This window comes from Syngnathus floridae, chromosome 13 (genome assembly GCF_059516105.1).
Source record: "Syngnathus floridae isolate MCC-2025c chromosome 13, RoL_Sflo_1.0, whole genome shotgun sequence".
Taxonomy (NCBI): domain Eukaryota; kingdom Metazoa; phylum Chordata; class Actinopteri; order Syngnathiformes; family Syngnathidae; genus Syngnathus; species Syngnathus floridae.
Window position 1 is genome coordinate 3,578,710 of NC_142425.1, and position 16,261 is coordinate 3,594,970.

General features: G+C 47.7%; 2 protein-coding genes across 5 annotated transcripts in view; one reads left to right on the plus strand and one right to left on the minus strand.

Moving 5' to 3' along the window:
• Nucleotides 1-11,576, plus strand: part of gmds (GDP-mannose 4,6-dehydratase) — a 28,120-nt gene extending 16,544 nt beyond the window's left edge. For 2 of the 4 annotated variants that reach the window (XM_088393140.1, XM_088393139.1), the window contains 5 exons: nt 3,288-3,406; nt 3,707-3,803; nt 8,294-8,475; nt 10,114-10,182; nt 11,265-11,576. In XM_088393140.1, the coding sequence (XP_088249266.1) occupies nt 3,288-3,406; nt 3,707-3,803; nt 8,294-8,475; nt 10,114-10,174 (459 nt within the window). In that variant the 3' untranslated portion in view covers nt 10,175-10,182; nt 11,265-11,576. Of the gene's footprint in view, nt 1-3,287; nt 3,407-3,706; nt 3,804-8,293; nt 8,510-10,113; nt 10,183-11,264 lie in introns of all 4 variants that reach the window. The other 2 variants (XR_015861961.1, XM_088393142.1) reach the window with 2 other exon arrangements.
• foxc1b (forkhead box C1b) lies at nt 10,469-16,071 on the minus strand. The gene is made up of 2 exons (XM_088393137.1): nt 14,292-16,071; nt 10,469-11,267 (listed from the first exon to the last, which is right to left on the minus strand). Exon 1 carries the CDS (start codon nt 15,693-15,695, stop codon nt 14,298-14,300), a length of 1,398 nt encoding a protein of 465 aa, XP_088249263.1. The 5' UTR covers nt 15,696-16,071; the 3' UTR covers nt 10,469-11,267; nt 14,292-14,297.
• Between the last annotated feature and the right edge of the window lie 190 nt (nt 16,072-16,261).

Consider the following 16,261-nt stretch of genomic DNA (forward strand, 5'->3'; position numbering starts at 1 on the left):
AACCGAGAGCGCGCGAGAGAGAGAGGCACCACGGGCCACCATGCTGAGGAACATTTGCTTCCTGTCCATATTGGCCCTTGTCCTCTTTGTCCAAAGTCGTCACTGCCATCATCGGGGCGTCACGTCCGAAACGTCATGAATGTGCGTAAATGCTCATCTGTCTGAATCGCAGACACAAAGTGCAATTCCCGCCCTTTGCCACTTGGACTATCCAGCAGCCGGGGCAATATGTCGAGACAGTTTTACAATACAGCTCGTGATATTTTATTTGTGACATGACTTTTGTTTGCAAATTATTGCTTGGGAACAGAAGACAAGGAGACACTTTCATCAATCTTCCATCAAAAAAAGCACAGTCAAATGCCAATTCCTTGAGTTGAGGGAGCAGTGTCCTTTATGTCTCTTCCAAAACACGAATGCTTGGCGACGCTTTGCACGCGCGACCCGAGCGCCGACAGCTGCGCTCCATTACAGCAACGTACAGTAGCCATCTCTCCGCCCCTCCCCTCCAGACTCGCGCTGACTCTTATTGGAAATGTCGGGCTGCCGTGGGAGGAAGCCCCCTGCCAGATTTATACAACACAGGTGCACACTTTGGAAGGCCCACTACACACACACACACGGACACACACACACAGACGTGTGTGTGTCTGTGTTTTGTGTTGTGATCTCATGTCAGCTGCACACTTGAGACGCTCGAGCTGCGTCCAAAACAAATCAGCCAACTTGTTGAAGCTCATCTGATTCTCCTTTGCTCCCCAAAATCCGTCCGGTATGGAAGGTTCCCTTCATATATTCTGTCCGGTCGCTTTTGTTGCGGGAATATTTGAGGCATTTCCTCTGTGCGCTCGCTCTCCTGCCTTTGCAATAAGCGAGAGGCCGGAGGTATGCTCTGGGCGGGCTGAGCTCGCTCACTCGCCTTCTGCTTAGTCCAAAGAGACAGGAACGCCGCCGATATGATTTCCCCGTGGAAAAAGCACATTCCAAGGAGGAACAACTTGAGTTGGCCACCGAGCAATATCGCGGGCGAAAACGGACAACGTTTTTTTCAGAATTGTAGTTTTTACGATGACGAGTTTCTGTGATACTCTGAATGTGGTAGAGTTCCTCTGTCCACGAACAACGGAGCTGCCTAGAATAGCCAAGAGCAACATTTAAGGGAAAACGAGAATAGACAGCTGGAAGAGCAAAATGTTCTGTTCAAAAATCTCACGACACCCGTTGAAGACAAAAATGAGGATTTGGGAAGAGTGTCTCTGTGGTTGCGACAGAATCGGTCCTCGTTTGAGTCCTTTGCTTTGCAGCAGGGATTTTCCAGCAGCGCTTGGGTTGTGAATGTGTTCTGCCAGCGGCCATATGGAATCGGTTAAAAGTCGACCACGCTTGATAGCAGCGGTCTCAGCTGTCCCGTGTCTCCACAACACCAAATTATTCATTGGGTCCAGTTCAATCAAGGTGGGAAGCCTTCTCATTTCCTATTGGTGGACTAAGAAAGGTATTTTATTATCGGAGGCCTCTCACCATTTTGTACAACTGCAACAATTTATGCTGTTTTAACCGATACCGAATCAGACCTGACAATGCCTTTTCATCAACCGACCCGCTGAATACACCCCTGGATGCAATTGGCTCCACTCGTAAGCCAATTAGTACCATGAAATGTGGGATTGAAAACAGAGCACTGGCGAAGAATTTTTTTGCTGTACAGTGGAGCCTCGGTTTATGAACGTCCCGGTTCTCGAACAAATCGGTATTCGAACAAAAAATTCGAGATCTTTTTGCTTCGGATGTCGGACGAAATTCGGTTGCCGAACCTCGCGAGATGAGCCGAGAGGACCTGCATGCCAACTGACTCCGTTCGTTACGACATTCTCGTTACTCTGAGGATTGCATCAACTCTAATCATGCCTCCAAAGGAAGCAAGTGGAAACAGTAAAGCCATACTAAAACACAAAGACGCTCCGAAAGCAATGCGACAGTGAGCGCCCGGCGCGCTGCGGTTGCGCGATCGGACCAAATTAAGCTCCCTGCGCACTGAGGTCCAGTTAAATTTTGGAAAGTCCATTAGTAAAAATATTTTCTAAATTTTAGCGACTGCTCTGTCACAATAATGCGACCAGCGCGGTGCAGTTGCGTGGTCGGCGGCGAGCTACGGTTGCGCGTTCGGCGGTGCGCTGCAGTTGCGCGCTCGGACAAAATTAAGCTCCCTGCGCACTGAGGTCCACTTAAATTTTGGAAAGTACATCAGGACTTTAAAAATATTTTCTAAATTTCAGCGACGGCTCTGTCACAATAATGCGACCAGCGCGGTGCAGTTGCGCGTTCGGCGGTGGGCTGCAGTTGCACGATCGGACAAAAATGTGCAAATGCTTAAAAAAGGCTTTTTTTTTTTTTTTTTTGCTTTGAACGGATTACATTTTTTTTGCATTATTTGTAATGGGAAAACATGATTCTTAATTCGAACGATTCACTTCTCGAACAGCCTTCTGGAACGGATTGTGGTCGAAAACCAAGGCTCCACTGTATATTTCTTGTTTTTACAGTATGTGATCACCTGTGAATGTCAGCCCAGCCGAATACACGCAAACTGTCATTAGCTTCGAGTGGTTTGTAGTAAATACAGCCGGCATTTTACATCTTTGCCACGGAGATCAAACCGCCACATACTGCACTGTAGCGATATTGTCTGCCTCAATGAAGTCAAATATATTTTGTCTTTGCGCATTTGGCCCGACGAGTTCCTTTTCAATCTGGCTGTTTTTGGCTCTTCTGCCATTTGTGTGTTGTCACCCAAAAGGCTGTCTGATTTCTCCTAAGGCGGGCTCAGCCGGCTCATCATAAATATTCGGCTGACATTTGACTGGCTGTTGAACACAGCGCTGCTGCGTTCAGGAACCCGGACTATAAATTTCCACGGGGACGCTTTGGCTCGGCTTCCAACCGCGTCGACTCGCTTTACGAGCGTCGGCGCGCGGGGACGCTGCGCTCGTTGTCTGACTTGCGGACTTATTTTAAGACGTCGGGCCGCGTTGCTGGTGTGAAAATGGGTTTTTGCATGCGCGTTCTCGGCCGCGTGACGCGTTCATTTGTGCCGGTGGCACAGCGGGAATGCGGAGCGCTCCGGCCTTGGTTCCCACGATGCGCGTCCCGGGAGCTTTGGCACTGACGTCAGGACGGAGATAGAGGCGAGCGTCGCATTCACAGGCCACAAGGGCACTTCCTGCCAGTCAGAACCAGCCCGATTGACGCGAAACTCAACCGGCTCTCTCTTTCTCTCTCCCTCTCAGGCCATGTGGCTGATGCTGCAACAGGGGGAACCCGATGATTTCGTCATAGCAACAGGGGAGGTGCACAGTGTGAGGGAGTTTGTGGAGAAAGCTTTCCAGCACGTGGGGAAGACCATTGTGTAAGCGCGCGCGCACACACACACGCACACACACACAAGTATTATCCTGGAATTTTTTTTCTGATCATTTTTGTCATTAAAAATCTCATGTTGCCAGACATCTCGCAACACTACGGTCATTTGACTCCTTTGCAAATTGGCCCATATCAGTTTCTTTATGATTTACTAAATGTTTGTTTTAACCGTGACATTGTCTGCTCAGCTGCCCTTGGGTCAGTTCTATGTGGGGAGGTGCACAGGTGACATGTTTGGTCTAGCTCAGAAGAAAAGGAACGTGATGAGGAACATGCATCTTTGCAGGTGGAGCGGGAAGGACGAGCACGAGGTGGGCCGTTGCCAGGAGACAGGAGTCGTGCATGTCAAGGTCAACCCAAAATATTTCCGGCCCACAGAAGTGGTAAGTTTTGAGCTGAATTGTTTTCTGTGTCTTTCCTGAATAGTTGAAGTTGTGACTTTAGGCTCTGATTGGTGATTGCTTGCAAGTATCCTCGTTTCTGATTCCGCCGCCATTGTGTTTGGAAGCAGCCACTTATGCCGATGCCTCCCTGCGTCTGTGTGTGGATGCAAAGTGGCCATCTCTCATCGGGGGTCCTCTGGCCGCTCCTCAGGGAGCGCGTCGGGTTCCGAGCCGTGGCGTCGTGGCCCAGATTAGCTGTCAGTTTCTCACTTCCAAGCCATGAGTGGCGTTCCTTGCATCAAGATTAGAAGTTGAGTGACGCTGGAGGATTAGCACATTCACTGACTCTTGTAAGCATGGAATCACCTGGGACACTTTTCTTTGTGCTGTAAAGTTGAATATAAGTCTAAGCGGCATCGGCAATGCTCTGCTGGCATTTAGTTTGTGTTTGTTTTACCACTTTGCACACAGCACCCAATTTAGTTCAAGTTGAACATATTGATGTAATCCATCCCAGCAGATATTTGAGCTTTGACTGTCGTGAATGATACATTGAGTGGGCGAGGCGTGAAATTTTTAACTTTATGCTAACTCATTTCCTGAGGTGAAGCAAAGTACGCAGCCACACACGCAATTCTTGTGCCACATTGAAAAAGTATTTAAAAAAAAAAAAGTTAAGATGGCTGCATTTGCAGATGTAGCAACGAGGCAGTTCAGTTTCTCTTGTGTGTGTGTTCCATTGTCTATTGTCTCCATTTGGAGCTCGTCAAGTGTTTAACCTCTGACCCTCAAGGCAGGAAGTTTATGACACCGGCCTCCAAGCTTAGCATTGTTGTGCTCCTCGAGTGGAAATACCTGTCATCGTGTGGCTACACGCTAAAAGAATTCAGCTGATTCCGACACTTCTTTTGTGTTTGTTGCAAAGTACGAGGAACCGTGTGTGTGTGTGTGTGTGCCGCATGTGCGGCTTTGTTGAAGGTGGTTGAGGCCGTCAAATGTGCAGGTGCTCCTTACATTTTGTCTTTCCTTGTGGTCGCTTGTTGCTGCATGTGGAAGTGTACAGGTGTCAGAAAGTGGCGACCAGTCGAACCACATTTGTGAAGTGGAAAGCATGTTTGAGAGCTGACAGATGTTGACGAGAGCGTCCGCAACAGGGTTTGCCAAGCTGTCACTCTCGCCTTTTAGCCGATCTTGAAGTCGGTCCCAGCTGAACGTCCGACGTTATTTTCTGCATGTGTCACGTACTGGCTGGCATCATTCCTCATTTTAGCTTTAACGTCATGTTCAATGTGGCTGCTTGTGTGTCGGTGCGCAAGCAGTGGATCGAGTCTACGTATGTTGAATTCGAAAGTAGAAAGTTTGATTCTGACGTGGAACCTCCAAAATTAAAAATCCAAATCGAGATAACATGAGTGTGAGTATAAATGCAAAACATTGCTGTGCCTGTGCGCGGAAACGTCACGCAGCCATCATACTTTGCAGTTCATGTGTGGCTCGAGGCCACAAAGTGACAGACAGCTCAGTGCTGTTTTGTTTTTTACTAAGCTCACGTGGAGCGTGAGTCTCGATGAATGGGAAGTTGTCTTTGGCCGTATTGTCTTCCTCCCATTCCGTCTGCGTTCATGTAACTGCTCAGCTGCTGCACATCTTTGCCGGCCCGCCCGGAGCCTCTTCTCCGTTTTGCCAACGCGATGCTTGGCGAGCCTGGAACGCCCCTCCGGCTTAGATTACTGTACTTTTCATTTTTTCATTTTGCAAGCAGAGAATGAACTCGTCTGCCTTCTTGCTCTGCAGCTACCCATTTTCGTTAGAATTGATGAACACGAAGGTTATCTAAAAGTCAATCAGTCAAAGCAAGACGGCAGAAAGTGGCAGCATCATAATTGATGCGAAACGTAACCTCAGTTTCAATTCTTGAGCCCTTTGTCTGCAATTTGTTTCGTTTCTTCTCGAGGCTCGTCTCAAAGCGCTCGCCTAAAAATAGCTCCGTTGACGCACCTCAGCATCTGTCAACCTTTGCAATGAATGATGGTTCTTCTTCTTTTCGGAACGGCTGTCATACCAGTGCTAAGATCCGCGTAACAACGCAAGTACCACGTCATGGCCGGTTTGGTTGGAAGCGCACACAATGGCTCCAGTGATGAAGGCGGCGGCCTGTTCAGGACCGTTTGCAACCATTGTCAACTTGCCAGATGAGCTCAGCTACGTGATGTTGCAAGCACGCACCTGAGCCAAATTTTTTTCATCGGAGGACAGTTGCACCCACAGATCTTATCAGTCAGTGATGCTGAAAGCATTCTTTCAATTTTGGTGATGAAATGTTGCAACCTGTTTGCCTAACTTGGCTTCAGAGGCATGCAAGGAGCGGCCGCGAGAGCCCAAGCGCTTGATTGCTGCTCACCGAGTGCATTGCAGTTGAAGATGAGCCTCAGATTTCAATTTTGTCATCTGCTCTCCTTTGAACAGGGGCATGTAGACTTTTTATAGCCGCTGTAAGAGAGAGTGTGACTTGCTTTTTGAAATAGAAACAAACAGTGACACTTATTTGCTCATAGCTATTTGACGTCATTTGTCAGAACACTGTCCGCTCCATATGCAATAAAGCTGTCGCAATGAAGCTGTCAGGAGGAAGCTCTCGCCATCTGTGTCATCTGTCTGCCCCCGGGTGCTCAAATCTCCTGGCTTGGCGAAGGTGAGCCTCTGCAGCACCAAAAGCAGATTGGCAAAACAATCATACAAGAGCAGCCGTCAAGGGCCACCAAATAAGTGCTGGAAGTGAGCAAAGTGCCGAAGAGAAGATGGCGAGTTTCAGGCCGATAGTGCTCCCTCACCGTGCGTCAAGGGATGTGAATTGGGGTTGTGCGCCCCTGGGAAGGCGACTTGAAAAGTGGGATTGACCTCTCACCTGTGGTCTGCAACCTGATCCTGCCAGCTTTATTGGAGTGGCCAAGGGGGGGAGGTCGGGATGGAAAGAGAAGCTCGTAGCCACGTCACGCTGCCGATTGCAGCTTCCTGGGCTTGGGACGCTCAAACACATTTGACCTCCTGCATTTCTTGACCCATTCCCTTTTCGTGGCAGCTTTGCTCTGCCTGCCTGAGAAGGAGAGATTGCGGACTGCGCATATGCGTGTGTGTGCGTCCGGCAGTCTGGTATTTCCTGAAGAAGTTTCCTCCTGCCGTCAGAGCGGAACCACCCCGCAGCACTTCGGCCGACTGCAAATATAAAGAACGGAGGTTGACAAAGGTTTCTCCTCAAGGCGGGGCCCGGCTCTCTACCTGAGCGAAAGGGGCTTCCCGCTTGTCCTCCGCCAACAAGTTGAAGAAGGAGCTGAGTGCGAGATGCTCAGCCCGTCGGGTCTTAGTCCAAAAACACGTGAACTTATTTGACTTTCTCTCAAGACATTGCAGTCAAGCAAAGGTGTTTTATTTGTCTGAGAAAGGTTAACGTGGTGTGACCCCTTATTGGCCTGATTCATTTTTGAGCTGCTCTTTTTTAGTCACCCCAATAGTCACACACACACGCTACTTTCCCGAAACCTGAAGCTGCATGACAGTTTTTCCTTCTGTCCTGTCTTGTCACTCCCCGATCCCGCTCGCTTAAGCTTTGTCATTATTCTTGGAACTTGTCATGCTGTTGCAGCTCCGTGGCCATCTTCCAAGTCGCACGTTCTGCTTGGATTTGACTAGCGCTGCCAAAAGCATCAATCCTCCACAGCCTGCTTTTTTTTTTTCTCTGAAGCTTTGTGTGGGAATTTTTCATCCTCTGGGCTGTCCAAGGGCATCAGAACAACGGCGAGCGGATCGATTGCCGTTTTGATTGCGACTTCAGATGAAGTTGCAACTATTTATGACTTGCTGGTCTATTTCAGAACAGCTTACAAAGCTGTTTTGCTTTTGTGGTTTGATGCAGTTCTTGGTTGCAAGTTTGGAAGAACTCAAAAAAAGAAATCATTGTTTTCACCCCCACTTTAAAATAAGCAGAGAATGTCCCAAATTTTCCACAACTCAGCTAACCACAGTTTAAAACGAAAAAAAAAAAAATTAAGCATACACAAAAGTCAAAATGCTGAACTGCACAGATTTCAATATTGTTGTCAAAGATATTGTTCATATCGTTCATGTCTTTGTTCTTTCACTTTGTTTGTCAAAAGGCAAATCACTTGGCGCTATGTTAGCACCGTTGTTGTCCCAACAATAGAAAGTAATGAGGTTCACAACGTTCATTTTTGAAATTTAGACTGGCAATTATGGTTTATCATTTAAAAAAAAGGATCATGTGTGGAGATGGGACTTGCTGAATTAAAGCCAAAATTATGCCGATTTTGTTTTCAAGACAGGCTCCAACGGTGTGAGTGAAATTTTTTGGTTTGACTTCAAATGTTTATCCGTGCAGCTGCAATGTTTTCTCCCCACCAGTTTCGGAGCAGGCCCGATCAGACGCTCGCTCTGAGCTGTTCAATGTGTTTCTCTCTGCCTTATCATTTTATCAGCGGCCAACCGACAATGAAACACCGTGGAGGAGCAACTTTCAGCGCTCTCGCTCTTTCTCTCTCTGTGTCTCCCTCGCCGTGGCATTGTGGCTCTTCCTGTTTGGGCACGATGAGAGAAGCCGATTTGGGAGGCTGATAACGCCAGGAATGCTGCTCAAAGAGGAAATGCTGTCCAGAAAGAGGTGTTGTCCTGTGGATGCATCATGACTGTCATGGGTACAAATTTCTCCCGTCTGTCTCCCTCACTCTGCTTTCTTGGTGTTGAGTGATTGAGGGAATCCGCTCCAGAGAACTCCACCTAAGCTTCACACTTGCCCCCCCTCCCCACTGCACTTTCCCTTCTATGCTGCACAAGAGACACACTTGTGACAACTCAGTTTCTGTTTGACCTCAGTGGTGCTGAGCGGTCACCTGAGCCCTCTCTTCTGTGCCCCCCGCCCCAGCTCCAGCCCCCCCCATTCCCTCTTCAACTCTCACTCCCGGTCTGTAGCTTTATGCTGACTCGGGGAATTATGATCTGTTTCCCGTCCGCAGGAATAATGGAATCAAGTTGGAGGGAGGGAACACGTGTGTGTGTGTGTGTGTGTGTGTGTGTGTGTGTGTGTGTGTGTGTGTGTGTGTGTGTGTGTGTGTGTGTGTGTGTGTGTGCGTGCGTGCGTGCGTGCGTGCGTGCGTGCGTGCGTGCGTGCGTGCGTGCGTGCGTGCGTGCGTGCGTGCGTGCGTGCGTGCGTGCGTGCGTGCGTGCGTGCGTGCGTGCGTGCGTGCGTGCGTGCGTGCGTGCGTGCGTGCGTGCGTGCGTGGGAAAACATCAGCATGCAAGATGGTGACACCCTTAAGATTCAAATTGAAATGTTTATGCTGAGGAAGCTTGCTTTGTGTGTCCGCTTTACTTGAGCGGGTTGTAGCATAGGTGCTCGCTCGTCAGAGTGACAGGGCCACCCTTTAGAGGTCACTTCACACATTGTGCACAGGCCAAGCCGCGCGGTGAGTCGGGGAAGGAAACCTGTGCCGTAACTCAAGCAACACTAACTCGTGCTGTCCTTGTCTCAGGCGTGCGCTCGCGGTCTTGCTCTGCCACAAGAACCTTTTTGTTCCTGCACCAAGGACCAAAAAAGTTCTGATACTTGAGCTGGAAAAGCAGCAGGTGAAACCCCACTAAACAATGGGCCTAACATGTTTTTGTTGGGGGGGGCTTGGCGGTGGGCAGCTGCACAATTTAGAGCGCCCCTCTGCGCAAGCACGACATTCGAAACTGTGAGCAGTATGGCGCTGTGAAGCTGCTGGCACACTGCACCGCCTCAAACATCATGCGCATCAGCAGCTTCTTTCGTTTCATTCTGACCGGCTCCTTTGGACTCGGACACGTCAGCTGGAATGATGCCATGTCTCTAATTAAGCTAATGAGCCCGAGCTGCGTGATTTATGGGAAAGGTGTGGCGGTGATGGTAAATTTCCTTTGCATGAAATGCCCGTCGGGATTGCCTTTTACTGCCCGCACGCTCGTACGCTCCTTGGCAATGTTCACCATATGAATGGCTTTTTCTTGCGAGGCCGTCGGGAGGGATTTGGAAAAACAGCACGTGTGCTTGCATAGCAACATAAAGCTAGGAACGCTGAGAAAACTGGATCGTGCTCGTGTTTAGCTGATTCCAATTTGCGTGCTGATAATCAGCAACAACGACAACATTCAGTTGGTTCTGTCGTGTAAAAAAGCATTGCGTCACAATGACATCATTTGTCGCTTACAAAGTAGAATCCCGCGCGGCAGAGCCGCTCTGCTTTGTGCTCTTATTGACGCTTGCGCTTTTTTGTGCTTGCAGGATTACCTGCAAGGTGACAGCAACAAAGCGCACGAGAAGCTGGGCTGGAAGCCCAAGGTGACCTTTGAGGTGAGTCTCAGTGGCCGCATTTTGTGCATGCGTGCCACACAAATGTCTTTCCAGCGGCACCGTAGCTGCTTCTCCACCTCGCAGAAATTTCTTTAAATCGCAAATGCAAAGTCTGACCAGTCAAGTGTGCAAACAAGAATCTTGAGTTCCCCTTGTCGTTTGCTCATTTGCTCTTGTTGAAATGATAAAATGCTTGCAACGGAATGGGAGAGGAATGTTTATTCAAATGTGAAGGAAGAAATTGAATTAAAAAAACAACACCTTCTCTATACTAATCTTTAGAGATGATTATGATCAGGAAACCACCGGATACGGTGATAATATAGACTGGTGGATCATCATCATCGTCCAAAGCCAGATCCAGATAGGCTTTAGAACAAATAAAGGTCATCATCATTGTAGAAAGAAGTAATTGATTTAATTTTTGCGAGAATTGACTACGTTCAATGTTTGAAAAAACGTTACAAATACATAATCATTGACTTTGATTGGGTTTGTACGGTCTCTTTGGGAACCTTCCGAATTGAGTGTCGCGTTGTATTTTGGGAATCCAACTTTGAGAGGCAAAGATTTGCTTGTCGCGCCCGCAAAGGTAGTCAAAGTCTATCCCCTCTCGGATCTTCAGCGGTGACGTCACCACACATGCGTGGAGGCCCCGGCCGGCATTTGTTGCTCTCGCTCGTTCAGGTATTTTCTCATTTAAATTGCTCAATTCAAATGTGTCTCATATTGTCGTATTCGTCCATTTGTAATGACGCGAACGACGACTACTCAGATAAGGATAAGCAAGATGGCAGCATTTGATACGGTTACTTTTAGTCATTTGCGGGAATAACATTTTCTTTTTTTTTTTTAATTTCATTTGTCACTCTATGAAACAAATCGTATCCGTTACTTTTAGTCATTTGCGGGAATAACTTTTTCTTTTTTATTTATTTATTTCATTTGTCACTCTATGAAACAAAACGTGTCCCTTGAGAGCTGCTCTTGAAGAGACGCATCTGTCTCTTGGTGTCATGTATGAAGTTTTTCCCCGTTGAGCTTAAGACGTGACGTGACCTCGTCGTGATGTGTTGTTGCAGGAGCTGGTGAAAGAAATGGTGGAGGCAGACATTGAGCTGATGAAGAAAAACCCAAATGCCTGAGACGCTCCCTGGGGGACGTCAACGTCTCAACATAACCGTCAACACACACCACGAAGGAACATCACATTTAAAAATGATTGCACTTTAAAAAAAAAACAAAAAAACATGTTTTTATTATTATGATTCAACAATTACTCTTTTGTGCTCTATTAAAGAGCACTTTCAGAACGTGTCAAGAAATGTACTGGATGAAGTCCACATGCAAATGTATGTTATTTTGAAAAGTAAACGCAGATCATTGAAACCGTATTTTCTCTGACTTTTGTGTTTCTCTGATTGCGTTGCTGGTGCAGGAATTTCCATAGATAGTATTTGAATAGAATTTCCAAAATATTCTACTCAGATTTAAACATCCACCTTTAAAACTGCTGGGTTAAAAATTGGACCAAACCAGTATGTTATGTCAATTTGACTACACTTTGGGTTGTTGTGCAAAACAATAATCCAATTTGTTGGCCAATTTTGAACCCAAATCGGGTTATTAACCCAGCATTTTAAGGGTGCACACAAAAAAAGGTTGGACGCATTGAATGAGCTTTTTTTCCCTTTTAGGTTTACCACATAAATTATTTTTACTTTTGTTTTTATAATTAAAAACGATTTGAGGTGATTTGCATATGTGATCATTTTTATTAATATATAACTTAGCATGTATAAAACGCATGTTTACCGTCATGTGGAGAAATGTTTTTATTTAATCAATAAAAGAGCAATGTAAAATACAAAAACGCCATAAAGAATAGTATTAAGTTATTATTATGTCATTAACAGTGTATTTGAATGACCTTATTTCATATGGGCCCATAGTAAACTATTGAAATTAAGATGATATACGTATATATTTTCATCACAAATCAATTTGGCACGTCACTGAAAAAAAAAGTATTATTTTCGGTCGCACGTGATTAAACGCCACCACACGAAATGTGTATTTCTCAAAAATGTTGAAACGAAATGTAGACTCGCCTAATAGATGTGCGTGTGCGAGTTAAGTCTAGATTTTTTTATATCCTCGCTCAGCGCGTGGGGCCCAGTGCGTGTTTTGTATCAAGCCTAATCGATTTGAATTGCTGAGCAGTAAATTGAGGCCGAGGTGTGCGTTAATAGGGCGTAGGCGTTTTAGGACAGCGCCTCCGCATCACCACCGGAGTGTTTGTGATGGCCGTGCATGCGTGATGTTATATTAGAACGCTCAGCAAACGGGAAGCAGATGTGCTCCGACTCGATTTGGCCCCTGAAAGCGCGCTGAGAGCGGGGGGGGGGGGGGGGGGGGGGGGGCGCTGCTGTCGCCCCTTTACGAAACTTGTCATCTCTCTTGGAGCGGAAAATCAAGAGAACCCCATCGAAATCATGCAAATCAAAAACTGTCATCACAACTACGTTTGAGGCAGCGATTTTGGGCTTGAACCCGCATTGCATAACTGATCCTTGTTGTTATTGGGAAAAATATTTGAGACGTCGATAGTTTCGAATTAATTCAGTTACATGCGACGAAAAGCATTTTATTACATCTGTTATTTTCAAATAAGCGATATTATTAAATATAGACCTGTACATCGATCAGCTACATGTAAAAAATATCAGCGGTTTTCAGTTCAATTAGTACAAAAATAAAAGAGCCAATTCCATTTTTCTTGCAACGTCTTGATCTTTAGGTTTTGAATTCGTATTAAAATCTGCAGACAATGTCCATATGTCCATATATGGTGCAGCCTTCGGAAAAATCCCCTTGTCAGGTAGAGTTCTGCTCCGTTCGTGACAAGGAGAGAAATCACGTTTTTTAAAATTAATTCCATTATTTACATGTGGTTTTTTTGGGGGGGGACATAGACGCTTACAAATTAATTTATTAGTCACTCAAAATCAGAGTGAATGTGCTGCTGCTGCTGCTGCTGCATACGTAGGTCCGATTTGGTTACATTGATTTTGATATTAATGATGGCATTTTAAGCGAGCTTGGCAATTTATGTTTTCAAAGATTCACGAATAGTGTGGTCGGTGAACATTTCTTGCATAATTATTCCTGCAACTGTTGTGTCCGTGTTATGTGGTTGAAATGACCCAAGGCACAAGTGCACGCTTGATTTTGCATGCAAGCTTTACTGTGGCGAGCGTGAGCAGATGCAAACTTGCTTGTAACGACTGAGAAATGCTGAGAAGGCCTTTTAGTGGCCTCGCTCGTGGCACCTCCTGTTTATTTACGCGAAGGTTGACTGCGCGCGTTGCCTACATCAACTCAAAAGACCCTTTGTAACGTCGAGGCCTGAAATTTAGACGACCAGGCCGGTATGAACTGGTTCCTTCCATTCATTTCATAAATAGCCTCAATGACTACATGTTGCGTTTGAATGTTGTCGTGTTACTCTTGTGAAAAGCCGCATTGGTTAAATCAACACGCTTAGCATTCAGACCTGATGGTTACATAAATAAATAAAGCACTAATAAATCACTCAAATTAAAACCACGGCACTTTATTAATTAAAAATGTAATGTCTTGAAAATTGTGTTGACAAATGACACATGAATAAAATAACCATTTTAGGCTAAAGGTCCCGCGTATACGTAATGACGTTATCAAGGCAGCATACGGAATTTCACACACACACACCCCCCCACACACACACACACACACACACACACACACACACACACACACACACACACACACACACACACACACGCACAGACACGCACACACACGCACACACACGCACACACACGCACACACACGTACGCGCGTTAAAAAAAGTTTGCGGATCTGACTTTCAAGAAATATTCATCGCTCTTTAGAAATAAATATATTAGGATATAATTTGCAAACGTATTTGAACCATTTTTTTCTTAAATTAAGAGAATAAATTGACGTGTTTTTGGTGCTGACACGCAAAATCATCTGTGTAACGCCAAAGCCCTTTGAGAAAATCATCATCATATTTATCATGGAAGAAAGGAAATCTATCTTACGGGAGCTCAGAACTTGCTGCAGTCGTAAACAAAAGCTCCCGAGGTGCGGTAGATGGACTGCGCGGACGGGAAGGCCACCTGGCAACTGCTATTCCCATTGACCGGGGAGCTGTTCAGCACCATCCTCTGGGACTCGAACATCTCTCGGACCGAGTGGAAGTTCTGCTGCTGGGACGGGTAGCCCGAGCTCAGATGGCCCTGCAGGTCGCCGTACCAGGAGACGAGCCGGCCCTGCTGGCCGTGCTGCTGCGGGCCCTCCTGCAGGTTCGCCTGCAGGTTAGGTGGTGAGGTGGCCGCGGCGACGCCGTAATCGGGCAAAGCCTCGCGATCGTCCACGCTACTCCTGGATGGCGCCAGGTGTCCCCCGGAGTTCCGCTCCGCCGCGTAGAGGCTCATGGCTTGCATGTTGCAATGATAGCTGGAGTTCGTGCAGGCGTTTTGGTTGCAGCTAAAGGAAGACGCCTGGTTGGGCGAGTAGCTGAGCGTCACCGAGGGGTTCCCACCTGTTCGAGAGGAGGCGATGAGAGGCGTGGATAGCTCCGCGTGGGGAGACCCCCGCAGGGATGTCATGATGTTGTCCACGCTGAAGCCTTGCGCGGAACTTTGGCTCTGCTGCTCCGAGCCGCTGTGTGGGCTGGACACGCTGCTGATGCTGCTTGTGCTGCGGCTGCGGTTGGGACTTTCCATTTTAGGGACGGCGTCGGGTGGCGGCGACGCGGATCGAGGCGGCGTGCAGCTTCCGTTCTCAATCTTGATGTCCTGGATGCGCACCGGCTGGCAGCTGTCGTGCAACGGCGCGTCCCTCAGCTCCCCGGCCGCCCCCGCCGCCTGCAGATCCTTGGTCCGTTCGCGATCGTCCTTCTCCTTCTGCGCATCTTTCTTCTTGAAGCGCCTCCTTCGCCGGAGGAAGCTGCCGTTCTCGAACATGTTGTACGAATCTGGGTCCAGAGTCCAGTAGCTGCCCTTGCCGGGCTTCTTGTCGTCGCGGGGCACTTTGACGAAGCACTCGTTGAGCGACAGGTTGTGCCGTATGCTGTTCTGCCAGCCCTGCTTGTTGTCCCGGTAGAACGGGAACCGCTCCATGATGAACTGGTAGATTCCATTCAGGGTGATCTTCTTCTCGAGGGAGTTTTGGATGGCCATGGTGATGAGAGCGATGTAGCTGTACGGCGGCTTGACCATGTCTTTGGGCTGGTGCTGCGGCTGCTGTTGCAGCTGCTGCTGTTGCTGAGGGCTGTACGGCCCGTACGCGCGGCCCATGCCAGCCGGGTACTGCTCGTGAGCCGCGTGGGAATACATGGTCATGGGCGCTGGCATCGCGGCCCGGTAGTAGCTCTGCTCGCTGCCCATGTACGGCACGACCCCCAAGGGGTTGGCGCTGGCCACCGAGTAGCGCGCCTGCATCCCGCGCAATGCGTCCAACTTTCAAATGTACTCCTTTGGTCTTGTTGCTCTGGTCACCGTCCGGTTCAGGCCGCAGCCCTCCACAATGAGCCGCAGACCGTCCGGGCCCCCGCAGTTAACATTTGGAAAGCGACCGAGCGGAAAGTAAAGTCGCGGCAGCGAGACTCCACACACACAGTGCTAGAAACATTTTCCCCCTCTCTCGTTTGTTTGAGCCTGAACACTTTTCCTCCCATTTGGTTGCTCGGGCTGCTCCTCCCCAAATGTGCGCTCCATCATCCAATTGGAGGACGAACAAAGTCATCCTCTACATCGAAAGTTGACTTGTTGGTCATTTCAAAGAAAACTCCCCGCGGCACATATACGACCTCGCCCTCAAGTTATTTAAATGTTAATAAAATATTAGGAATTCCTAATATTTAAAATTAATTTTAAAGAGACCTAGGTCTGTCTCTCGCGCGCTCTCTTTCTCTCTCTCTTTAAAATAGAATATCCAAAAATAAAAATAATTGATATGGGCAAGCAGGCTCGTTAGCACGTCCACCTCACAGTTAGGAGGGTGCGGG